At 43.9% G+C, this 26,785-nt stretch overlaps 2 protein-coding genes across 2 annotated transcripts in view; one reads left to right on the forward strand and one right to left on the reverse strand.

The window, feature by feature from the left end:
* Positions 1–752: 752 nt before the first annotated feature.
* On the forward strand, positions 753–13,530 carry dusp12 (dual specificity phosphatase 12). The gene is made up of 6 exons (XM_038794675.1): positions 753–1,036; positions 3,649–3,762; positions 3,866–3,984; positions 4,772–4,862; positions 7,589–7,769; positions 13,108–13,530. The coding sequence occupies exons 1-6, from the start codon at positions 783–785 to the stop codon at positions 13,267–13,269; spliced, it is 921 nt and encodes a 306-aa protein (XP_038650603.1). The 5' UTR covers positions 753–782; the 3' UTR covers positions 13,270–13,530.
* A 9,985-nt stretch (positions 13,531–23,515) lies between these two features.
* LOC119964743 (P-selectin-like) overlaps positions 23,516–26,785 on the reverse strand; it is a 40,982-nt gene continuing 37,712 nt past the window's right edge. The window contains exon 12 of the mRNA XM_038794676.1: positions 23,516–23,957. Coding sequence (XP_038650604.1) covers positions 23,924–23,957 — 34 coding nt within the window. The 3' untranslated portion in view covers positions 23,516–23,923. The remainder of the gene's footprint in view (positions 23,958–26,785) is intronic.

The raw sequence follows: 26,785 nt of genomic DNA on the forward strand, positions 1-26,785 counted from the left end.
CCCATACCCATTCCCTATATCCATACCCTATCCCCATAAACACCCCTATATCCATCCCTATCCCCATATATCCATCCCCTATCCCCACCCCCATATCCATCCCCTATCTCCATGCCAACCCGATATCCATCCCCATCCCCAAACCCACCACTATAATTATCCCCATATCCACCCTATGCCCATATCCCCCTATATCCATCCCCATCCCCTATATCCACCCCCTATCCCCATACTCACCACTATATCTATCCCTAATTTCCATACCAACCCCCTATATCCATTCCCAATTCCCTTACACAACCCCTATATCAATCCCCATACCCACCCCTATATCCATACCCTATCCCCACCGCTTATATCTATCCCCAATCCCCATATCCATCCCCACCCACCATACCTACCCCTATATCTATCCCCTACCCCAATCGCCATATCCATTCACTACCCTCATACCCACCTCTATATCTATCCCCATCCCCTCCCCCCATAGCCAACCACTCTCCCATATCCATCCCTTCCTCCATATTCATCCCCTCCCCATATCCGTGCCCCTCCCCATATCCATCCACCCTTCCCAAATCCATCCATTCTCCCCATATCCATCCCCTTCCCTCCCACATCCATCCCCTCTCCCCATATCCATCCCCTATCCCCATATCCAACCACTCTCCCATATCCATCCCCTCCCCCCTCCCCCTATAGCGCCCCCCACCCACCGTGAAGCTCGCGTTCTCACTGTGACGTCACGGTGCGTATGACGCCATGCCGCTGCCGTCGCCGCCATGCTCCCGGTGCGGAGCGGTCTCTACATTGGAGATGCTGCTGATTTGGCCCAGGCCGAGAGCCTGTCGCATTCCGCTATTTCCCATGTCCTCACCGTGGATTCACAGGAACCCCCACCTCTTGGGGACCGCCAGACGATGTTTGTGCGGGCGCTGGATGAGCCGTGCACCGACCTGCTGAGCTTTCTGGATGATTGCGTGCGGTTTATACAGGAGGCGCTGTCTGAAGCCAGTGCTGGCGTGCTGGTCAATTGGTACAGTCTCTGCATTAGTGCAGGCATTGGTACAGTCTGCATTAGTGCAGGCATTGGTACAGTCTCTGCTTTGGTACAGTCATTGCTTTGGTTCTGTCACTGCATTATACTGATACAATGAGTCGGATCTTTCAGTCTCCAGATGTTTGGAGACCAGATTTGCTCTGGACAATTTGCTATGGTACCACTTGGAAGTCCTAACACATAGCCACAGAATCGGAGAATCCAGCCCTATGTCTCCACGCCGGCATGGGAACGGTGAAAAAATGGCACAAAACAGCCATTAATTCCCTGTTCTGCTGGGGGCGAGCAGGACGGCAGAGTAGAGCACCCGGCACTAGCTGCCGATACGCCCCAGAGAATTGACGGGGCCGTGGCCTGCAAAATAGAGTCCATCTTCAGCTGGCTCGAGTGCCCCAGACCACTGCCACCCCCCCCCCCCCCCCACCCCATCCACAGTGCTAACCAGCCCCAAATAATGTCCCACCCTGCCCGCGGAGAGGCCCTCCCCTGACTGTGGTGGTGTTTGACTGAGTCTGCAACCGCCACACCGAGTTCCCAACTGGTGAGACCAATGCTGTCGGGAACTCGGCTGTTCGGGGCGGATTATCGGGGGGGGGGGGATATTGCCTCGGGCAATATCCTGAGGCTATTGATACGTGGCGCGGCGTGCTCGCTGAGTATGCTGCTTTGGCGAGGACAGAGCATCGCGAAAGCGGGTATTCTCCGGCCGATCACCGAACGCGATTTCGGCGTTGGCGACCGGAGAATCCCGCCCATGGTCTCTGTAGGAATTGCATGGGATGTTTTAACTTGTGCTAGAAAATTCCCCCACTCCTTGAAATACTCCAAAAAAAGTCGACAACTTTTGAGTTAAGGTTGGAGATTTCGGACAGTTCTGGTATTCTTACCTGGATCATTATCCAGGGGATACTTGACAGAGAAAAACCTGGTTGAACTGCATAACAATGCATCTGACCCACCCATCTCCAGCTCACCACTGACTCTTTCACCACCTCCCCCCAAACTACACCCCCCCCCAACCCTCTGACTCTCACTGGCCCACCCTCGATTCCCAACCCCTATCCTCCCTTGACCCTTCATTCCCAATGAACTTTGGATCCCCCCCCAATCAATGCTTGGACTCTCTCTCCTGCCCCAACCCTCTGACTCTTTCTGTTCACACTTCTTCTCTTCCCCCCCCCCCCTTTAAGGGTCCGTGACATATTAACAAGCATAATTGCTGTGAACCTATGAATTAAAATGGAAACTAAATTCACAATTCATTTAAATGGATAATGCATGTTACAAATAATAAATGGTGGTTACCGTGGTTTGTTCACAGAAACACAGTTTGGGTTTATGATGAACAAAATACTACCCCATGCATGAATGGTTCCAGTTCACTGACGCCAGCACAGGCTACTGAAAGTCGCAATGCCGTTTAAATTTTTTTTAAGTCCTCAAGTTCGGAATGCAAACCGAAACCAAGATTCTTCCTCATTAATAAGCAAAACTATTATGTATCTGATCCAATTGAAAAATAATTAAAAAGAAAAGAGCAGAGACTGAATTGTCATAGGTTTGAGGCCTTTAATTGCTTTCAGTGCTCTCAGTTGACCCTGTCATCTTTTGTGGCAATTTACAGCCTATCTTCCATTATCCTTGCTCCGATTCTCTACCAGGAATTTCATATCCAAAATAATGAGATGTTATCTTGTTATACAGTCTGCTAATAGTCCGTTTGTCTATACATCCCCTAGGTAATAGAAGCACACTGTTTATTTGGATGTTGGTATTGTACTTATTTCCCATGCACTTTAGATTTCATTGTGGGAACTCTGGAGTATCTGCCAATTGTCATTTAACACCAGGGGACGAGAAACAATGTTTTATTGTATATTAGTTGAAATCCGAGTTCAGTGGTGAAAAATGATTGGTCTCGTAGATTAGGGAAGCCAGCAATCAGATTCTACTGCCTGCTCAACTCGGATCAAAGGACCGCAGAACTGATGCTGGAAATCTGAAACAAAAACAGAAAATGCTGGAATTACTAAGTAGGTCGTTGGAGGGAGAAATAGAGTTAAATATTTCAGGACAACGGCCTTCTGAAATATTAAGTTTCTCCACAGATGCTCCATGACCCGCTTGGGTATTTCAGCATTTTTCTCTTTCAACTGGGCTGCTCCCAGTTTGACTATATTTTGTATTCGTCAGATAGAACATAGAACAGTACAGCACACAACAGGCCCTTCGGCCCTCAATGTTGTGCCGAGCCATGATCAGCAAGCAACTTGTTTTTTTAATATAAATTTAAGGGGCAATTTAGCATGGCCAATCCACCTACCTGCACATCTTTGGATTGTGGGGGCGAAACCCACGCAAACATGGGGAGAATGTGCAAACTCCACACGGACAGTGACCCAGAGCCAGGATCAAACCTGCAACCTCGGTGCCGTGAGGCTGCAGTGCTCACCACTACGCCGCCGTGCTGCCAAGATGCAGCAACTTGAGAGTAGAATCAAACTGTTGCCGTAGTTAGGAAGAAATGTCCTTTGTATTAACAATGTTACTTCATTTAGTGTAAAGCGTTTTTTTTTCTCCAATGTCAGTCATGCAGGAGTCAGTAGAAGTGCTGCTGTAGTAACTGCTTTTATAATGAAAACTGATGACCTTACTTTCGAAGAGGCGCATAATAAACTCCAGGCTGTTAAACCGGATGTCAAGTAAGTTTTCATTCAGTTGCCTCTGATTCTGTGCCACTATTTGAACTGGTTGTGCACTTTACAGAAAGAACATTTTAAAATGTTTCTATTACCTGTATTATAGGATAAATGATGGATTTGTGAAACAACTAAAGTTGTATGAAGTGATGGGCTGCAAAGTAGATTTAACGAGTGCTGATTATAAACAATATCGACTGCAGAAAATCATCGACAAATACCCAGGTAATCTGCTGCTACTACTGGCTGGCTGCTGACAAGAGCAAGAAAAGAAATTCACATCATCCCATAATTAGGATGTATCACATTTCCTGTTTCATCTCTCCCTTACCCAAAACCTGTCTCTCTCTAGTTGCTGGATGAGGAATTGTCCTTTTGCTCTTTTTCCATGTTTCAACTGTCAGCATTTACTTCACTAAGTTGTAGCAGTTCATAGCCAATATTCCTTAACCATGATGACTACTACTTCATTTACGTTCAGCTGATTGCTTTGTTATGTCCATAAATGTTCCCACATCGAGTTCATTCATAAATTGTAACTTATTAAAAACTCACCCACAGTTAGAAGTGCCTGGCCCCTTAACTGTCCAAATTTCTGAATGCCTTATTCTTCAAAAAAATTCCAAATACATTCTCAAGATTTAGTTTCCTCTTGTGGTTTATCGCTCTCTCTCAGTACCGAATCCATTACATATCACACAGTGTCAACAGTGAAAGCAGTCATTTCAGGCTCTTTTTGCTCTATAAAGTAGACGGATACTAGAATCCTACCACTCTAATCAATCATTACCAAATGATAATTAAGATCTTGAGGGAAATTAGACTGTTTAATAAATATATTGTAAAAATACAATATGTTCTATTCTAATATGCTGTGCTTCTCATCATTCAAATTTTATTTTAGTAATGTCGGCAATCTCTGATGTAAGGCCCATACGTTTTTAAACCAACTTACTGCCTACTAATATCTTAACTATAATTTGCTTGCATGTCCCCTGTTTCCTTTATTCAGAACTGCAGAATTTACCTCGGGATTTATTTGCTTTGGATCCCATGAGCCTTGAGAAAACAGATGACATTCTCTACCGGTGCAGAAAGTGTAGGTGAGCAGAATTTGTTTAGTGTCGGACAGCACGGTCGCTCAGTGGTCAGCATTGCAGTCTCACGGCGCCGAGGTCCCAGGTTCGATTCCGGCTCTGGGTCACTGTCTGTGTGGAATTTGCACATTCTCCCCGTGTTTGCGTGGGTTTCGCCCCCACAACATAAAGATGTGCAAGGTAGGTGGATTAAACATGCTAATTTACCCCTTAAATTGGGGGGAAAAATGAATTGGGCACTCTAAATTTATATTAAAAAAGAGAATTTGTTTAGGGGATAATGTCGTGATCTGTTTATTCTTTGAGTGAAACCGAACACTCAACTTAAGCCCTAATTGAGAAGGTCATTCTCAAGAGGCAGCACAGTAGCATAGTGGGGGCAGCATGGTAGCATAGTGGTTAGCACAGCGCCAGGGTCCCAGGTTCGATTCCTGGCTTGGGTCACTGTCTGTGCGGAGTCTGCACATTCTCCCCGTGTCTGCGTGGGTTTCCTCTGGGTGCTCTGGCTTCCTGCCACAGTCCAAATATGTGCAGGGGTATGTGGATTGGCTATGCTAAATTGCCCTTAGTGTCCAAAAAAAGAGGTAAGGTAAGGTGGGGTACTGGGATAGGCTGGAACTGTGGGATAGGGTGGAGGTGCGGGCTTAGTTAGGGTGCTCTTTCCAAGGGCCGGTGCAGACTCGATGGGCCGAATGGCTTCCTACTGCACTGTAAATTCTGTGATTCCTTTTGATTCTAAAAAGCTGATAGCTGTACAAGGTAGCTAGACACAATGGGCTGCACAGTAACACAGTGCTTAGCACTGTTGCTTCACAGCGCAAAAGTCCGAGGTTCGATTCTCACTTGGGTCACTGGCTGTGCAGAGTTTGTCTGTGTGGGTTTCCTCCGGGTGCTCTAATTTCCTCCCACAAGTCCCGAAAGATGTGCTGTTACATGAATTTACATACTGAATTCTCCCTCTGTGTACCCGAACAGGCGCCGGAATGTGGCGACATGGGGATTTTCACAGTAACTTCATTGCAGTGTTAATGTAAGCCTATTTGTGACAATAATAAAAGATTAGAGTTGTACAACTCTGTGAAGAATCTATGTTTTTGTTTAGAAAATAGGTGCTGGAGTAGGCCATTCGAGCCTGCACCACAATTCAATATGATCATGGCTGATCATGCAAATTCAGTATCCCACTCCCGCTTTCTCTCCATACCCCTTGATCCCTTTAGCTGCAAGGGCCACGTCCAGCTCCCTCTTGAATGTATCCAACAAACTGGCCCCAATAGCTCTCTGGTAGAGAATTCATCAAGTTCACAACTCCCTGAGAGAAAAGTTCCTTCTCATCTCAGACCTGAATGGCTTACTCCTTATTCTTAGGCTGTGGCCCTGGTTCTGGGCATCCACAACATTGGGAACATTCTTTCCACACCTAGCCTATCCGGTCCCATCAGAATTTGATGTTTCTCTTTTGGTGGGATTTATTGTAATTATTTTCATACCCCCATCCTGCCTCACACAAGGCAACCTAAACAACAGTTTAATTGTCAACAGCTTCAGAAACATTGCTGTTTGTCCAATATAATGGACAATATGCTTACAATGTCAAATATGGGTAGGTGTTGTTTGAAAATAATTTGTAAATGGTGCATGCAAGAATATTTCTGTATGTGTGGGCATCATGTACTTACTGAATACCCATTACTGTTGGATGCACTGGTCTCTTGAGCCTCTCATAGTTCCGATTGCTGCAGATTTATTACTAAGCTTACTGGCCTCACTGTTTTTGACCTATGTTACGTTTGAGCAACTTCTCATACTGTCACGTGTTAATTATAGCTGAGGCAGACAGACAATTTGGCCCATCTCAGTTCATTCATCCAGAAAGTGTCTAGTTTGTTTATTACAGTATCTAATTGTTTCTTAGTTAATTCCAAAGTTGTTCAATTATATTCTTTCACTTAATTCATAGGAGTGGAATTATATTTCTAATTTTATAAATGATCTGAAAACTAAATGTATGGTCAGGGTATGTTAGATTAATATCTTACAACTGTGCCTGAAGACATCAGTGACTTCTTAGTACTATTTGGCAATGATCAAAACAAGAGGAACTGACTACTCTTTGTGGCTTCTCATATAATGTGCTGTCCAGTTGTGTCACTTTGATTACTCGCTGCTCGTACACTGCCTTAAGGACGAGTTGAAGAGGCAAAGTTATTTAGAATGTTATTCAAATCCCTGAAGAAAGCAATTTACAATGACTCGTGACTTTGAGTGTTTAGTATTTCTAGTTCCCTGTCCCCCCCTCTTGTTCCATGAGCTGCCAGAGCTCTCTGGCCCCAGCAACAGTTATTTAAATGTTACCATTTTATGTAGGTTAGAAAATAGAATAACAAGAATGCTGAATTATACAGGAATTCCTTAAATCCTATATATATAAAGGGATCAATATCCGTTCAGGAACATGCCATTTGGCCCAAAGGTCTGTGCGGCATTTATTCTGTACACAAGCCTCCTCCCGCCCCTCTTGGTCTAACCCTATCAATATAAGTGTTGTGATTTGGAAGGGGATTTACATGTTAAGCTACAATCTTACAGTTCATAATCTCCTGTAAACTCTTCATTTGTCGAACTGTTCTATAACTTGTTCATGGTTATCCACTTGTCTGTGTTACATATTTTGAATGTTAGTATGCAGACATTCCTGTGACAGTCCCTTCTTTTAAAAAAAATAATTTCAGGCGTTCTTTATTTCGTGGCTCAAGTATTTTGAATCATGTACCTGGAACAGGACCAATTGCCTTCGCTCACAAGAGGTTGACACAAACCCTGAGAGAGGAGGACCAGACCAAATGTACATCCTATTTTATTGAACCGGTGCAATGGATGGAACCCGCACTACTTGGTGTTTTGGATGGCCAGGTAAATGACTCTAGGAAAAGGATTACTGTATCTGTTTGCTCTAACAGGCTCAGGTGAAATTGGCACCTATTTATTGTTGACTTCTAAAGCCTCACAGTGTTGGTACCCAAAAGAAATACAACATAATCTTCATTTCCTGTATTAAAATTCAATTTAATTGATTTTGATCCATATACAATGCAGATTATTTTCTGCCCCCTCCATTTCATCTTGCGATTAATAAACCAGGATTGCAGATTCACTAGTTACAGGTCAGGGATAGATTTTGGTACAAAACAAGTCCTCGATGAATAAAAAATAAATATATGTTTGTGAAATACCAAACTTCATCAACTTTTAAGAACTATTTTCCTACACATAAGGTAGGTAAATACAATAAAAACTATGTGATTGCTTGTGCTAATTAATAATAACAACTTGTATCGATGAAGTGCCTTTCATGGAATAAAACATCCCAACACATTTCACAGAGTGTTATAATGCAGAATTTGTCACCAACCACGTAAGGAGACATTAAGGCAAATTGCCAAAAGCTTTGCCAAAAATGTAGGTTTTAAGGAACAACCTAAAGGAAGAAAGAGATGTTTAGGGAAGGAATTTCAGAGCTTAGGCTTTTTGTACCTAAAGGCTTGACCACCAATGCTGGAGTAATTAAAGTTCAAAACGTTCAAGAAGCCAGAATTAGGGAAGCAACGATACCTTGGAGGATATTTCAAAGATAGAGGACACAGAGGGATTTGAAAACCAGGATGAGAATTTTAAAACCTAGGCACTACTCTTCCGGTGTAGGCCAGGGAATTTGGGAGAAATGTTCATCTGTAAACAGGACTTTGTGGACAAATATGCTCATTATCTTTACTGTTTTAACTTTCTAATTATCTTAAAAGATTGGTAGCCTCGAGGAAGCAGGTGACAATTTATATAGTTCTGCTTTTGTTTTACTACACCTGTGTGAAATATCTTGAAGCATTTTCTATATTAGAATAACTTTTATAGAGCATTTTGCTAAGGTACTGAATCAGTTTCAAATCTTCCATGACCTCCATGTCATCTCTGGTTTGTTGCCGGTGCCACGTGATAGCGAGGCTAGGAATAGGGAGAGAGTGCAGTTGAACACGTGGCTGCAGGAATGGTGTAGGAGGGAGGGCTTCAGGTATTTGGATAATTGGAGCGCATTCTGGGGAAGGTGGGACCCTGTACAAGCAGGACGGGTTGCATCTGAACCAGAGGGGCACCAATATCCTGGGGGGGAGGTTTTCTAGTACTCTTCGGGAGGGTTTAAACTAATTTGGCAGGGGAATGGGAACCGGATCTGTAGTCCAGCAACTAAGGTAGACGATAGTCAGGACGCCAAAGCACGTAGTGATGCAGTGGGGAAGGTAACAATGACAAAGGAGAGTACTTGCAGGCAAGGAGATGGGTTGAAGTGTGTATACTTTAATGCAAGAAGCATCAGGAATAAGGTGGGTGAACTTAAGGCATGGATCTGTACTTGGGACTACGATGTGGTGGCCATCACGGAAACTTGGATAGAAGAGGGGCAGAAATGGTTGTTGGAGGTCCCTGGTTATAGATGTTTCAACAAGATTAGGGAGGATGGTAAAAGAGGTGGGGGGGTGGCATTGTTAATTAGAGATAGTATAACAGCTGCAGAAAGGCAGTTTGAGGGGGACCTGCCTACTGAGGTAATATGGGTTGAAGTTAGAAATAGGAAAGGAGCAGTCACCTTGTTGGGAGTTTTCTATAGGCCCCCCAATAGCAGCAGAGATGTGGAGGAACAGATTGGGAAACAGATTTTGGAAAGGTGCAGAAGTCACAGTGTAGTAGTCATGGGTGACTTCAACTTCCCAAACATTGAGTGGAAACTCTTTAGATCAAATAGTTTGGATGGGGTAGTGTTTGTGCAGTGTGTCCAGGAAGCTTTTCTAACACAGTATGTAGATTGTCCGACCAGAGGGGAGGCCATATTGGATTTAGTACTTGGTAATGAACCAGGGCAGGTGATAGATTTGTTAGTGGGGGAGCATTTTGGAGGTAGTGATCACAATTCTGTGACTTTCACTTGAGTAATGGAGAGGGATAGGTGCGAGCAACAGGGCAAGGTTTATAATTGGGGGAAGGGTAAATACAATGCTGTCAGACAAGAATTGAAGTGCAGAAGTTGGGAACATAGGCTGTCAGGGAAGGACACAAGTGAAATGTGGAACTTGTTCAAGGAACAGGTACTGCGTGTCTTTGATATGTATGTCCCTGTCAGGCAGGGAAGAGATGGTCGAGTGAGGGAACCATGGTTGACAAGAGAGGTTGAATGTCTTGTTAAGAGGAAGAAGGAGACTTATGTAAGGCTGAAGAAACAAGGTTCAGACAGGGCGCTGGAGGGATACAAGATAGCCAGGAGGGAACTGAAGAAAGGGATTAGGAGAGCTAAGAGAGGGCATGAAAAATCTTTGGAGGGTAGGATCAAGGAAAACCCCAAGGCCTTTTACACATATGTGAGAAATATGAGAATGACTAGAGCGAGGGTAGGTCCGATTAAGGACAGTAGCGGGAGATTGTGTATTGAGTCTGAAGAGATAGGAGAGGTCTTGAACAAGTATTTTTCTTCAGTATTTACAAACGAGAGGGGCCATATTGTTGGAGAGGACAGCGTGAAGCAGACTGATAAGCATGAGGAGATACTTGTCAGGAAGGAAGATGTGTTGCGCGTTTTGAAAAACTTGAGGCTAGACAAGTCTCCCGGGCCTGACGGGATATATCCAAGGATTCTATGGGAAGCAAGAAATGAAATTGCAGAGCCGTTGGCAATGATCTTTTCGTTCTCGCTGTCAACAGGGGTGGTACCAGGGGATTGGAGAGTGGCAAATGTCGTGCCCCTGTTCAAAAAAGGGAATAGGGATAACCCTGGGAATTACAGGCCAGTTAGTCTTACTTCGGTGGTAGGCAAAGTAATGGAAAGGGTACTGAGGGATAGGATTTCTGAGCATCTGGAAAGGCATTTATTCTGTACACAAGCCTCCTCCCGCCCCTCTTGGTCTAACCCTATCAATATAAATGTTGTGATTTGGAAGGGGATTTACATGTTAAGCTACAATCTTACAGTTCATAATCTCCTGTAAACTCTTCATTTGTCGAACTGTTCTATAACTTGTTCATGGTCATCCACTTGTCTGTGTTACATATTTTGAATGTTAGTATGCAGACATTCCTTTGCTTGATTAGGGATAGTCAGCACGGATTTGTGAGGGGTAGGTCTTGCCTTACAAGTCTTATTGAATTCTTTGAGGAGGTGACCAAGCATGTGGATGAAGGTAAAGCAGTGGATGTAGTGTACATGGATTTTAGTAAGGCATTTGATAAGGTTCCCCATGGTAGGCTTATGCAGAAAGTAAGGAGGCATGGGATAGTGGGAAATTTGGCCAGTTGGATAACAAACTGGCTAACCGATAGAAGACAGAGAGTGGTGGTGGATGGCAAATATTCAGCCTGGAGCCCAGTTATCAGTGGCGTACCGCAGGGATCAGTTCTGGGTCCTCTGCTGTTTGTGATTTTCATTAACGACTTGGATGAGGGAGTTGAAGGGTGGGTCAGTAAATTTGCAGATTATATGAAGATTGGTGGAGTTGTGGATAGTGAGGAGGGCTGTTGTCGGCTTCAAAGAGACATAGATAGAATGCAGAGCTGGGCTGAGAAGTGGCAGATGGAGTTTAACCCTGACAAGTGTGAGGTTGTCCATTTTGGAAGGACAAATCTGAATGCGGAATACAGGGTTAATGGTAGGGTTCTTGGCAATGTGGAGGAGCAGAGAGATCTTGGGGTCTATGTTCATAGTTCTTTGAAAGTTGCCACTCAAGTGGATAGAGCTGTGAAGAAGGCCTATGGTGTGCTAGCGTTCATTAGCAGAGGGATTGAATTTAAGAGCCGTGAGGTGATGATGCAGCTGTACAAAACCTTGGTCAGGCCACATTTGGAGTACTGTGTGCAGTTCTGGTCACCTCATTTTAGGAAGGATGTGGAAGCTTTGGAAAAGGTGCAAAGGAGATTTACCAGGATGTTGCCTGGAATGGAGAGTAGGTCATACGAGGAAAGGTTGAGGGTGCTAGGCCTTTTCTCATTAGAACGGAGAAGGATGAGGGGCGACTTGATAGAGGTTTATAAGATGATCAGGGGAATAGATAGAGTAGACAGTCAGAGACTTTTTCCCCGGGTGGAACACACCATTACAAGGGGACATAAATTTAAGATAAATGGTGGAAGATATAGAGGGGATGTCAGAGGTAGGTTCTTTACCCAGAGAGTAGTGGGGGCATGGAATGCACTGCCTGTGGTAGTAGTTGAGTCGGAAAAGTTAGGGACCTTCAAGCGGCTATTGGATAGGTACTTGGATTAGGGTAGAATAATGGAGCGTAGGTTAACTTCTTAAGGGCAGCACGGTAGCATTGTGGATAGCACAATTGCTTCACAGCTCCAGGGTCCCAAGTTCGATTTCGACTTGGGTCACTGTCTGTGTGGAGTCTGCACATCCTCCCCGTGACTGCGTGGGTTTCCTCCGGGTACTCCGGTTTCCTCCCACAGTCCAAAGATGTGCAGGTTGGGTGGATTGGCCATGAAAAATTGTCCAAAATTCTATGATTAACCTAGGACAAAAGTTCGGCGCAACATCGTGGGCCGAAGGGCCTGTTCTGTGCTGTATTTCTCTATCTCTATCTCTCCTACTGTCTTCAGCCCCTTTCTGTTATGTACCTCAATCCCCCTTCCTGTACGTTCTTGCCCTTTGCATTCGGTCAGTACCAAAGCTGAGCCTACTGTTTTCTTTGTGACCACTGAGTAATAGTGTTGTGGAGGGGGAGCAGTTCTGGCATTGGAGCTTCTGTGTTTACTGGCGCTGAAAAAACTGGTGTAATTCTGGCATTAAATCATTTCCTGTCTCACTAAAAAGGGAGGAAAGTGCAACAATGGAAGGAGGAAAATAATGGAAGGAAGAATTCAAAGCTGATAGATTGGATAAAGATTTGAGAAACAGACACTAAAAGAGGTCACTGGAGTTTGAGATGGAAAGGAGGAAAGAGACAAAATCATTGAGTCACTTTAGAAATGTTTTCTTCCCTCGGAAATCTTATTTCCTGTTTTTATGAAGTAAATTATTATGTTGGATTACTAAGAGTGACAAAAGTGATGGAATTCTATTCATTCTTTTTGTCAAAAAGAGAGAAATCAACCTTCATTCCTAAAGACTGACTCATCAGTCAAGCATTACCTGTTTCTTTCAGTTTGAAATTATGGATAAAATGTACATTATTTATTTTATGTTTTTTTTTAACGTTTAATTTGTTTTTTTCAGTTGCTTTGCCCAAAGTGCAGATCTAAGTTGGGATCTTTCAACTGGTATGGTGATCAGTGTTCCTGCGCTTGTTGGGTAACTCCTGCCTTCCAGATTCACAAGAATCGTGTTGATGAAATGAAACATTTAAAATTCTCCAGTGTGAGAAATGTTAGTAGTTGAATAACACACGCATTTGAGTGATGTCTGAAGGGAAAACCTGGATTGTCTGAACAACTAGTAAAGCAGAAGAAACCTTTACCATAACTCCTTAATCTAAGCTGTATTCACATGGTATATGAAAGGTAAATGGTAGCATTTACTTGGACTGGTTAATACATTCTGTGCATGTTATTTTAAAAATTGTCAAAGTATGTACCATTGTACTGTGAAGCAGTTTATCAAACAGATCTCAAATTATTAAAAACTTACATTTTAAAAGCAGCTTTAGTTTGATGCAGCTCCTGGAAAAATGTTCAATGGTTAAGCTTCTGAAAAGGTGGAATTTTTGATGTTTCACAACTGCACTGCATCGAGCAATGATAGCCCAGATTTTGCAATAAAAATGACGATGAGGCTATTCGGAGTCAACAGTTAATTGCAGAAATCTGGAAGCTGCTGTCCGAATTATCCTGCTGCATTACACCAGTGCTTTGCCAGGAGACTCCTGGTTTAAACCCACGTATGGACATAAAGTTGCTTTACTTATCCATTAAATATTTCAGAAAAATGGGGAATACAGGTGAAAATGAATGTGTAACGTATGGTATGTCTGAAGTACCATCAAAATAACCTTTCTGACATTGAACATTTTAATTTTACGAATGTAAAGTCTCATTCCTTCAGGATTTAATTATCGGCAGAAATTTTTCAAAAACTTTCTTTGTCTCTTTTTCCTCCCTTTCTCTCTATTAGTATTTCTCTTTCTGTACCAGTTTCCAATGAATGAATTTTCTCATGTGTACTTTATGGTTCAGACTCTCTGTGTCTTAGTGAGGATTGTTCAGTTTGATTGGTTGAAGAGCCACGCTGCTGTTTCCCCTCTCACATGCAGATCCCCTGTTGATTGTGCTGCACCAGAATGGCCTCTCAGTAATAAATGTTACCACTTGAAAGCCTATGAAAAGCCTGTGGACAGCTGTGATGAACAGCAAGTGCTATTTCTATAATGCTGACTGCAAAATCTGGATTAATACACCTCTACAGTCATGCAAATATCAAAAGCTTCCTTATTAACATAATGATCAAGACCTATGATTATTTTGCAGTCATTCTTCTCTCTCCGCTGTTGTGATAGAAATAAGCAAAAGAGCTTGGGCTTATATTGTGCCTTTCCAAACCTCCCAAGATGTTTTCAATAGTCTTTACAACCAGTGAAGTACTATTGAAGTGTTGATGTTGTTGTAGGAAAATGCAACAGCCAATTTGCCTAGATTCCAATGAAATAATGACCAGTTAATCTAATTTAATGATGTTGGTTGAGGAACATTGGATGAGAACATCTGAGAGAATCCTACTACTCCTCTTTGAAATAGTGCCTTGAGATCACTTGAGCAAGCACACAGGAGATTAATTTAACAGTGTGTCTGAAAGATGGCATTCCCTCCAGTGCAGTAGTCCCTCCACTGCACTGAAGTATCAGCTTGGATTATGTGTTGAAGTGGCACTTGAACCTTCTGACACAGACATAAAACCGCTACCACTGAGCCAATGCTGATTCTTGACACCAAGGTGTCTCAGTGGGAAGTGCATTTCGCAGGCAAAATGTGTCACGATTATGAATTGATCATGACTCTTATAATGGTTTGGAAATCACTGAATTTGCTTTCTAGCAGCAGGTTGTGTGTGTTAGTGTGCTGTGTTCTGATTCACAGTAAATACACGGCATGACTGATCGAGGACAATAGTTAATATGAAAGAACGGCTAGTTGAAATCTGGAAGATTTACCATGATCATAATGAGTGCTATATATAACAAACAAACCACTTAAGTATATCCTGTTGTTTCCAACACATTTCTGAATCATTCTTTAAAATACTCTGAACATTTTATGGAACTGTATAAATTATCATTCAAGATCAGGGCAGCACGGTAGCATGGTGGTTAGCATAAATGCTTCACAGCTACAGGGTCCCAGGTTCGATTCCCGGCTGGGTCACTGTCTGTGCGGAGTCTGCACGTCCTCCCCGTGTGTGCGTGGGTTTTCTCCGGGTGCTCCGGTTTCCTCCCACAGTCCAAAGATGTGCGGGTTAGGTGGATTGGCCATGCTAAATTGCCCGTAGTGTCCTAATAAAGTAAGGTTAAGGGGGGGGTTATTGGGTTACGGGTATAGGGTGGATACGTGGGTTTGAGTAGGGTGATCATGGCTCGGCACAACATCGAGGGCCGAAGGGCCTGTTCTGTGCTGTACTGTTCTATGTTCAGGGCCCTGAAACACCTGCATCAATAAATGGTTTATTCTTCAAGAAGGGCATGTACATGTTCTTGTAATATGTTTTATAAATTACTTTTTAAAAATAAATTTAGAGTACCCAATTCTTTTTTTTTCCCAATTAAGGGGCAATTTAGCGTGGCCAATCCACCTAGCCTGCACATCGTTTTAGGTTGTGGGGGTGAGACACTGGGAGAATGTGCAAACTCCACACGGACAGTGACCCGGGGTCAGGATCGAACGCCACCTTGCTGCCCATAAATTACTTTTAATACAGTTTTATACAGTACAAGTTTATACTAACTAGTTTTTACTGACATATGCTAATGAAGAAGACGTGTAAATTATTCACAAGACAGTTCTTCTGTGATATGTTACTTATCAGTCTCACTATTGTTTGCTTGTGTGTTTCTTAGTTTTGTGTTAAGCCTTTATATTTGACTCCTATTACTTGTGCTGATTCCAATCAAAACACAAGGAGGAGAGGGTTGATAAGTTTGGAACTTAACGATGGGTCAATAAATTGAACATCTCATGATATCAAGATACTGAATCACCAAGGAAACCTATTTGATTTTGAGTGTTGGCGCTAGGAAACTTCCCCAGATCACCTTTCCTTCAGTAGTTTTATAGGAAGCTTGGAGATAAAATGGAATGAAAAGGAAAAAAATGGTTATACAATGCAAAACAATACGTATTTTTAATGTATCCAGAGCAACATTTGTGCTATAGTTCACATGATTTAGCAATCCCCATCACATGCAACTCAGTTACATTTAAAAAAAAAGTAAAGTGAAATATTTTTGAATAATTGTGACTGAATGATCCAAACTTCCTCATTCAGTAGAAAGTTGAGAAAAACTGTTTTCCTCCATAAACAGGCTCTGAATGAAAGTTAATGGGACTTTGAAATAGCTCATTTTATCAGCATGTCATTAATTTTGGAGAGCTGCCACGTTTTTTCACAAAGAATTGGATCATCCTGATACAGTCAGTTTATCCCAGGATCAATATTTACGTATCGCACAGTAACAACTCACATATAACATAGAACATATAGTGCAGAAGGAGGCCATTCGGCCCATCGAGTCTGCACTGACCCATTTAAGCCCTCACTTCCACCTATCCCCATAACCCAATAACCCTTTTGGCCAAAGAGGGCAATTTATCATGGCCAATCCACCTAACCTGCACATCTTTGGACTGTGGGAGGAAACCGGAGCACCCCGAGGAAACCCACGCACAGTGCAGACTCCTCACAGACAGTGATCCAGCAGGGAATCGAACCTGGGACCCTGGCGCTGTGAAGCCATGGTGCTAATCACTTGTGCTACCGTGCTGCCCCAGTGCATTATGCAGCCTGTAATGGTTGAAAATGATGATTACACCATTTTTTTCCCGAGCACCTCCAACTATCCATGTTAAATATGTCCTATAAATCAAAAATTGTTCCAAAATTAAATGAAATTAGAAATTGCTGGAAATGCACGTTTGATTGATTAGAATTATAGGGCGCGATTCTCCCAAAGAATTTCCAAGTTAATTTGTGGCAGGTTTTTCAGTGAGTTTCCCGTGCAACTAAATGACGCTTACGCCACTTTTTTGCGGCGGGGAGTTTCTCACCAGTTTCTCCCACGTTTAGAATGATTTTTTAGCACTGGGGAGCTGAACTCTGAGATCGGGCTGCCATTTTGAAAGGGTGTTCCGATCTCTAAATGAGTTTGTGGGTCCCCCACCCACGGGCAATGTCACCCCCCACGGGCAATGTCACCCCCCACACACATGGACATTATCCCACATCCCCAAGTGAGGACACCCCGCACTTGGGGGCCCCCCTCTTCAGGCCCCCTTACAGCACCTCCTCCATTCTAGGACCCCTACCCAACCTCTCGGAGACCCCAACTTACCTGCCCTGCACTCTCCCAATCTTCAAACCCCTCCTCCACCCTCATTTCATGAGCATGGCCCCCTTGACACTGGCACTCGGGCACCCTTACACTGGCACCCAGGCAGTGCCCACGTTCCAGGGGATGGGCCAGGGAGCCACCCTGCACTTACCCTGACCACCAGGGTCTCCGATAGCCCAGGAGACTCCCCGGGTGCCCCTGGACCAGCACTGATCAGCACTCGGCTGCAGCCTCCCTGAGGAGACCGAAGAATCGAGGGAGGTGGGTGAATCCCAGCCAGGTAGGCCATAAGTAGGTTCACGACCTACTTCCGCGAGCGTCATTCGGTCCTGCTCATTTGGGGCGGGTTCCAACTCCGACATCTCGTGGAACTTCGGAGAATCCCGGGAGGCGCGGAGGTTGTCGGGAGGCTCACTGCAATCCTCTCCCGGCATTCTCCGGCTGCGTAGCACTCAAGCAAACACACAGCGTGGCTGGTGAATCGTGCCCATATAATCCCTACAGTGCGGAAGGAGGCCATTCGGCCCATCGAGTCTGCACCGACCCTCGGAAAGAGCACCCTACCTGGTCCCAATCCTCCACCCTATCCCCATAACCCCACCTAACTTTTGGACACCAAGGGGAAATTTAGCATAGCCAATCTACCTAACCTGCATGACTTTAGACTGGGAGGAAACCCACGCAGACACGAAGAATGTGCAAACTCCACACAGCCAGTCACCCGAGGTCGGAATTGAACCTGAGGCCCTGGCGCTGTGATGCCGCAGTGCTCGTCACTGCCACTGTGCCACCTCTGAAAAGACAGATTAGCCCAAAATACTTACCTAACCCATCAAAACTGGGTAGGTCTATGACATTAACCTTGCTTTCTATTTCAGACAAAGTTGATTCTCGGGACTTTGAACAATTGTTTAAGTTCAGTGTTTGGAATTAGCTCTACGAATTAGCCAATTTACTGGATAGGAATGAAATAAAATGCCGTCACACTGATATTGATCAGTTCTGCGCTGTGCATCCTATATATATATATAGAATGATTATAGCTAATAATATAGGATGATATGCAGCTAATATATTTCCTGTACCAGGAGGGTTTGTAAAGATTATGGAAAATTACAAAAGTTAAACAGGTAAGTAATCTAACTTGTAACAAATCATGTCACCTTACATTATTTCAAATAAAACTAGAGCTTTAATGACATATAAAGTGAATTCAGATAGCATTTGCTTTACATGTAACTCTTTTCATATCTTTCAGGACCAGTTACTAAATAGTTTAGAAATAAACTTGACCTTTATTCTTCTTTTCTTTAGTATCTAAAATATTTATGGGAAAAATGTGTACCAAACAAGTAAATATTTTCACTTGTAGCTATAGATTTTTGAGGTTTTTTATGCAAGCTATTCATTATTTAATGATAATTGTCTGCCAATACATAAACCTATACCCTGTGCATTTTGATATAAGACTCATTATAAGCTAGTTTGCAACATTGAAGCCCATGGATATAATGGAGCATGAACAACATAGTTTGTAACATTGAGCATCAATCTTTAACAGTGGCAGGATAAGTTAATATTGGACTCTGGACTTTATAAATACAGTTAAAGGGATTCAAATTGATCTGTCCCCATTTTTGAGTGTGGCTGGGTCACAGTTCGTGAACCACATTGTTTTTATTGAGGCCGCTCGCACACAAACTTCATTCTGCCTTCTCATTTCCATAATTTCTGCATCCTGCACCCTTGCTGCACAACACGGAGCCGAACAGCTTGTGAGACTAGTAGGGGTTGCAGTCCCGAAAGGCAGTCTTTATTTAAATTCATTTTCACCAGCTGTGGGCCTCGCTGGCTCAGCCAGCATTTGTTGCCTGTGCCTAATTGTCCATGAGAAGGTGATAGTGAGCTGCCTTCTTGAACTGCTGCAGTTCGTGTGCGTAGGTAAACCCTACTAGGACTTTGGCCCAGTGAGTGAAGGAACGGTGAAATATTTCTGAGTGGAGATGGTGAGGGACTTGGAGGGGAACTGAGGCACTCTCAATTACGACGCGAGAGCGAGGTCGGTAATCAAAGGTTTTAATATACAGAGAACAGGACAGCATTCGAGAGAAGTGTGCTCGCCACATGGAGCCTTATCCTATATACTGTTTCCTGGGGGCGTAGCCAGAGTCCCCCAGGGTTCCAAGCCTCTTAAAGGGGCAAGGTATTAAAGGTAAATACCGTTCATCACATTTACCCCGTTTTAGAACTGTGCACATGGGTTTGTGGAGGGTGCTATCTCTTTTTTTTTTCTCTTTTGTTTTTCTCTTCTTTCTTTTTCTTTGTTTTTGTTCTTTTGTTCTTTCCTGTTGTTTGAAGTTGCTCTTGAAGCTGGGGGGGGGGGGGGGGGGGGTACTGCTCATGGAGGGTTACCGCGGTTGTATGTTAACAAAGTTAAGATGTTTAGATTTTGTATTTTGTAAAAATTTCAATAAAAATTATTTATAAAAAAAACACATAGTCCATCGGGTGTGAAGTGTTTTAAATTATAAGTTCAGTCTTTGTGGCGGTCTGATCGTCCGTGCTGACATTCGCCGCTCTGGTGGTGGCACCGTGGATGCGGTCGGTTCCGATGGTGGTCTATCCGGGAGCAAGGGTGACTGAGCCTTTGCCCGCCTTGGAGGGGGGGGGTATCAGGGGTGATTAGGGTGGTCGGTGCCGGCACCGGCTGGGGGGCAGGGGGCGCTATGGGGGGGGGGGCGCTGTCGGAGTTGGCGGTCGGTGTGGGGCGGGGAGCGTCGGTAGAAGGGGGGGGGTCGGTGGGGAAAACGTCGGGGTCGGTGGGAGAGTCGGTGGGGTCGGTGGGAGAGCCAGCGGGTGCCAGGTCTCGCAGGGAGACAGTATCCTGCCTGCCACTTGCGCCCAGGCCCGTTTGAGATCTGCGGGTGGCAGCCGCCTTCCCACTCTGGGAAACAGGGTGCCCCGCATCTCCTCCATGGCAGCCAACAGTGTCTCCAGCTCTGCACCAGTGAATCGTGGCCATTCACCGGGGTGGCAGCATCTTGGCTGGAATGAGAGTGTGTCGGGAGTGGAGCTTAGAGATAGTTCCAGCTTGTCAGGTTCTCCAGTGCCAATCCAACCACAGCAAATCCCACGCCGGTGTCAGTTGGAATCGCACTGGTGCTGGCCCATTAGCATATCCTGAATTACTCCAGGACCGGCACTGCTATCGGGTCGTAGAACAACCGCGATTCAGTCCCAGCGCCAGCCCTTTCTCTCTCATCCAGCACAATGAGTAATATCTTCCCTCTCTGTTGAGAAACAAATTAACCCACAATAGAAAGGAGCAATGGGGACTTGGTAGGGTTAGATACATCTTCATCTACTGATCCTAACAGAGGAGATGGTGTTCCCAAAGGGCAGCACAGTAGTAAAGTGATTAGCAATGTTGCTTCACAGCTCCAGAGTCCCAGGTTCGATTCCCAGCTTGGGTCACTGTCTGTGTGGAGTCTACACGTTCTCCCCGTGTCTGCATGGTTTTCCTCCAGATTGCCTCCGGGTGCTCCGTTTTCCTCCCACAAGGCCCGACAAACGTGCTGTTAGGTAATTTGGACATTCTGAATTCTCCCTCTGTGTACAGGCGCCGGAATGTGGCGACTAGGTGATTTTCACAGTAACTTCATTGCAGTGTTAGTGTAAGCCTACTTGTGACAATAAAGATTATTATTATCATTATATCATGGAGCCAGCTGCAAGCAAGCTCGTAGGATCTGTCATTGTCCAGACCATTCAAGATGATGGTACGTTACTGCCTTAAAGCTCTTTTCAACTCTCTTCAAGCCTTAATCTGCAATTTGACATGATGTGCCAGCTGCAGATGGTGTGACAATGGGATTCTTGCATTCCCCCCACCTCCCCCAACCCCCTCACGCCAACCCTTCCCTTCCGATTTTATGCTTTCAGATATCCATGAATTGCTGCCTGATAAACCACAACATGGCCAGAAGGAAGAGAAAGAGCCATCCCAAAGCCTGGATACGGAAACGCCAACACCTGATTTGACACTCAGTCACCAGCTCAGAAACTGGCACTGCACCGACTTCAGAGGGTAATATGGAGAGTCAGGATCTACACATGGTGGGAAAGTGGACACAAGTGGATCAGCCAAAATGGCCGTGTAATGTGAAGCTCGCATCACTTCTGCTGGTTTTGGAACATGCATGGCACGCCCATGCTCGTGTCCTTCCTACCCCATGAGGCAGCACAATGGCAGCTAATGCCAGTCTAGGCCACTGGGGCTTCCATAGCGCCAGCAGCAGCAATGCTGTGGAAGTGAATTTCAGGCCTTTGAGTACAAAAGCCAAAAGGTTAAACCTTCATAAAACTGTAAAACACTGGTTCAGCCCTAACCTGGAATATTGGCCTGGATGCCACTCCCCCCGCACCCCATCACCACCCCCACGGCTGGTTTTCCAGCAGCAGAGGCAACTCACCATTGGCTGCTGATGGGACTGGAAGATCCCAACAAAGTCAATGGCCACATGCAATGCTCGCTGTGGCCACACTGCTGGGGATCCTGACCCGGGATGGGAGGGGGTGGGGGGTTCCTTTGGTGGCACCAGGAAGATATGGCTGGAGAAGCCTGCCCATTCTGTTCAATTCTGACCAGCAGATTTAGGAAAGGTGTGAAGCCTCTGAACTGAAAAGTTTTTTTTTTATGGATGAGTTACATGGATAGAGGAGAGATTGAGGTTGTTCTCCTCAGACAAGGCAAATGGGCAATTTGATAGCAATGTTTGAAATCATGAATGGTTTAGAGATACAGTAACTAAAGAGAACCTTTCCAATAGCTGTAGGATCAATAGCCAGAGGGCACCGAGTTAATATGATTAACTGAAGAATCATTGATGACCAATGTTCCCTCCTAGCTACGCAGTCACCCAGCAAACTGTACATTAGGAGGGGTTCGGAGGGGGTTATTGGGTTACGGGTATAGGGTGGAAGTGAGCGCTTAAATGGGTCGGTGCAGACTCGATGGGCCGAATGGCCTCCTTCTGCACTGTATGTTCTATGTCTATGTTGTACATTCCTGCACCTGCCATGTATAAGTCACCCCTTTGTGTATGACCTGCCCTCTCCAAATAATATGAGCGATGACATGGAGAAAAAACTTTTTCCACAATATGTAACTATAAAGTAGGAAAGGGGTTCAACAGTCACTTTCAAAAGGAAATTCAATAAACACTTGATGGGGAAAGAAATTGCAGGGATTTGGAAAAGATCAATGAAGTGGAATTAGGTTGGACAGCATAAAGCAATCTGGCATTAATTGAACTTATCCCACTCTAATGGAGGTATTCAAATTTAAAAGAGAACCCAGGGTCAGGAATTCTCAGCAGTCAAACCCACTATTCACAATTGGAGGCTTTTCATCTGCTTCCCAGAAGAGCTGGTGTCATTGTAGCTTTTCACTGTTCTTTACAGTCAGCACGGTAGCATGGTGGTTAGCATAAATGCTTCACAGCTCCAGGGTCCCAGGTTCGATTCCCGGCTGGGTCACTGTCTGTGCGGAGTCTGCACGTCCTCCCCGTGTGTGCGTGGGTTTCCTCTGGGTGCTCCGGTTTCCTCCCACAGTCCAAAGATGTGCGGGTTAGGTGGATTGGCCATGCTAAATTGCCCGTACTGTCCTAAAAAGTAAGGTTAAGGGTGGTGTTGTTGGGTTACGGGTATAGGGTGTAGGTTTGAGTAGGGTGATCATTTGCTCGGCACAACATCGAGGGCTGAAGGGCCTGTTCTGTGCTGTACTGTTCTATGTTTACATTTGCTCTCACTGTCCGTAGTCTAATATGATGATGGGTACCGAATATCCGCAAAATTCACCTGCACTTGGATTTATCTTTGAAGGGTTAATGTATTAAGCAAGCTGTTCCTGCATAACTGGGTACTGCCAAATATGTGCTAAAACACAACAGTGTATTTCTAATCTCTAACGAGAAAGTAATTTGCATTTGAGCCAAGCAGGAGAATGTGGAGTTGGCATCACTTGAATGAGTGAATGTATCTAAAGCTGATACATTAAGGGTTTCTTTTAATAAATGCAAATATTTCTTTCCAAATATACAGGAAATACAAATCTTCAATTTTTGGATCTTAAAGGAGACTTAACTTTGAATCAATACCACTATCGAGAAATCCTTTGCTGCTTCCTCCATCCTCAGATTTCTTAACTTTATCTAATATTTTCAAGAAGGAATGAACGTTCTGGAGCAACCCTCTACAACCTCAGTGTACAGCATGACAATTCCCACAGCCATATTAAGAGTTCATCAGGGATGAGGTTCTACAGGTTGCTTCTCAGAGTCTCTGGAGAATGGGGTTCTGCTCTTCAGACAGTTGCTTCTGCCACAAGTCAAATCACACCAGTCCCAGAAGTCATTGCAATGTTGTTAGAAGTTACAAAGTTTTCATGTCACCTATGTGAGCAATTCAACACTGGTTGCAAACCAAAATTGCACACCATTAAACTGAAGTTGTTTCCATATTTCCTCCATTTCTGCAAGAGAAACAAAATATTTGAAGCCTTAACTGTTGATGCTGAGTATATATGTGTAGTCAATATCAAGATGTCACTATACTCCAAGTGAAGGGTTTTCACACAACATTCATCAACATATTCCTACTAGTTAAACCAGAGCCTTGAACTAACTGCTATCTATCTAATTTATATAATCTATACACTGGAAGCTTTTGTTTTTCTCACTTTATATTTGCTCACAGAAAGTTAGCTGGCATTTATTGTCCATACCTAATTGCCATTCAGAAGGAAGTGGTAACTGCTGCCTTGAACCACTGCAGTCCATGTGGTGTCGGTAAACCTATTGTGCTGTCAAGAACCAGATTCCAAAATTTTGTGACGGAAGACGATATAGTTCCAAGTTAGGTTGGTGTGTCACTTGGAGAGGAACAAGCAGGTGGTGATGTTCCATGCATCAGGCACCCTTATCCTTCCAGGTATTAAAAGCTGTGATTTGGAAGGTGTTGTTGGAGCCTTGGCAAGTTGCAGCGGTGAATTGTGTAGAATGTGTATGCTAATGTCGCTGTACACTGGTGGCGGAGTGAGTGGTGGGTGGGATGATGATCATGTGGGGCTGCTTCATTCTAGATCAGGGGTGGGCAAACTTTTCCGTGCAAGGGCCACATTCAGAAATTCACAATTCACAAAGGGCCGCATAGTATATTAAGTAAAATAATTATTTCACCCGGTTATGATTCTGGGCGCCTCATATAGAACATAGAACAGTACAGCACAGAACAGGCCCTTCAGCCCTCGACGTTGTGTCGAGCAATGATCACCCTACTCAAGTCAACGTATCCACCCTATACCAGTAAGTAACCCAACAGCCCCCCCCATTAACTTTTAAAAAAAAATTTTTAAAAAAAAATTTTAAAAAAAAAAAATTTTTTTTTTTTTTTAAATGACTTGGTGGGCCGCAGAAATACCTTTGGCGGGCCGCATGCGGCCCGCGGGCCGTAGTTTGCCCACCCCTGTTCTAGATAGTATCTGCTTGAGTATTGCTAGCCTTGTCACTTGTTGGCCTCACCATATATACTTCCATCGTTCCATCAATTGAAACAATATTTCATTTTTCTGTGGAGAATGGATGAAGGCATTCTCCAGTTCATTCGCGCAAACGTTTATTTGACATTTGCTGATTCTTCAGTGATTTCTTCAACATATTTGCTGTGTAATTATCAAGGGTAAAATTGCTGAATTCATGACAGTTCTTTCTATTTCTCTAAAATACTGTTTTTCTATTGAATGGTGTGGTGACGTGGTGGTAAGGTTACTGAACTGGCAATCCAGAGGTCGGACTAAATAATCTGGAACTTTGAGTTCTCACCATAGCGTTTGTGAGTTTGAATTCAGTGAATTAAATAAATCTGGAATAAAAAATCTAGTACCAGCAATGATGATTATGAAATTATTGGATTATCATAAAAATCCATCTGGTTCACTCATGACCCTTTGGAGAAGGACATTTGCTGTCTTTACTTGGTCTGGCCTATATGACACCCTTTTCACACATGTAAAGGCATTTCCTGATGTTTCCCTTATTTGCCCTTTCTTCATTTATGCTGTTATAAGTTTTGATCCATGGATGCTTAATGGGCATGTATCTTTGAGTCAAGCAGCAGAGAGAATTAGGAATTCAGAAGTTACAACATAGTGCACTCTGCTAGCTTTGAACAACAAAACCCAAACTTTGTGGCACCCGGGAGATGGGGTGGGACTCGGTTCGAATGGTTGGCTGATGGCCAATGAATTGGCCAAAAGACTGTAGTCTGCCCAGTAACAGATGGTGATTGGATCTTGTCTGAGTGGGATGACTTCCAGAGACCTAAGGATCTTTCTCTCTCTCACCACTCTCTCTCTCTCACACACTCTCCCTATCACTCTCTATCTCTCTCACGCTCTCCCTCTCCCCCTCTCTTTTTCTTCCTTGTGTTTTCTCCAGAAAAATGCAGAGCTGTACATAGAATCTGCATGAATCTACAGTGAAAACCTTGAACTGAAAGCCTAGATGGAAGCAAGATGTTTTGGATATAACTATCTGAAGCAAGGACTTTTATCTTTCACTTTCATTCCCCTCTCGTCCCCTCTGTGTGTGTCTGTCTTGTGTGTGTATGTAGAAGGTGGGGACAGAAGGTGGGGACAAGTTAAAGTGGGGGATTAGGAATTATATCATAGTTAACCAGTTGTAATTGCTGCATATTTCATTATAGTTCTTGTTATAAATAAAAAGTAATTGTGTTTACATTTACAAACCTGGTGACTGTAATTATTGGGCAACCCAGGGCCAAAGACTTTGGACATTTTTCAAAGAATTATTTGTTAATTCAATTAACCATACCCTAGCCCAGGGTGTCGTAACACACGGCAGCATGTTTTCCCTTAACTGCCCTCAGAAACAGCCCAGCAAGCAACGTAGTTGCTCCCGGGGCTGGTTCAGCACAGGGCTAAATAGCTGGCTTTTAAAGCAGACCAAGGCAGGCCAGTAGCACGGTTCAATTCCCATACCAGCCTCCCCGAACAGATGCCGGAATGTGGCGACTAGGGGCTTTTCACAGTAACTTCATTTGAAGCCTACTTGTGACAATAAGTGATTTTCATTTCATTTTCATTTCATTTCATTTAGTTATCACCACCATCTTCTCAAAGACAGTTAGAGATAGGTTTTGCCAATGATATCCATATCCCATGAATAAATGAGTAAATAAAAAATATAAACTCATTGCTTTTTTTGACTGAGCCAGCTATGTAGTCTGAAGGCGTAATTTTTTTTTTTTTTTTTTTTTTGTTTTTTTTTAATTTAGATTACC

Source organism: Scyliorhinus canicula, chromosome 4 (assembly GCF_902713615.1).
Source record: "Scyliorhinus canicula chromosome 4, sScyCan1.1, whole genome shotgun sequence".
NCBI lineage: Eukaryota > Metazoa > Chordata > Chondrichthyes > Carcharhiniformes > Scyliorhinidae > Scyliorhinus > Scyliorhinus canicula.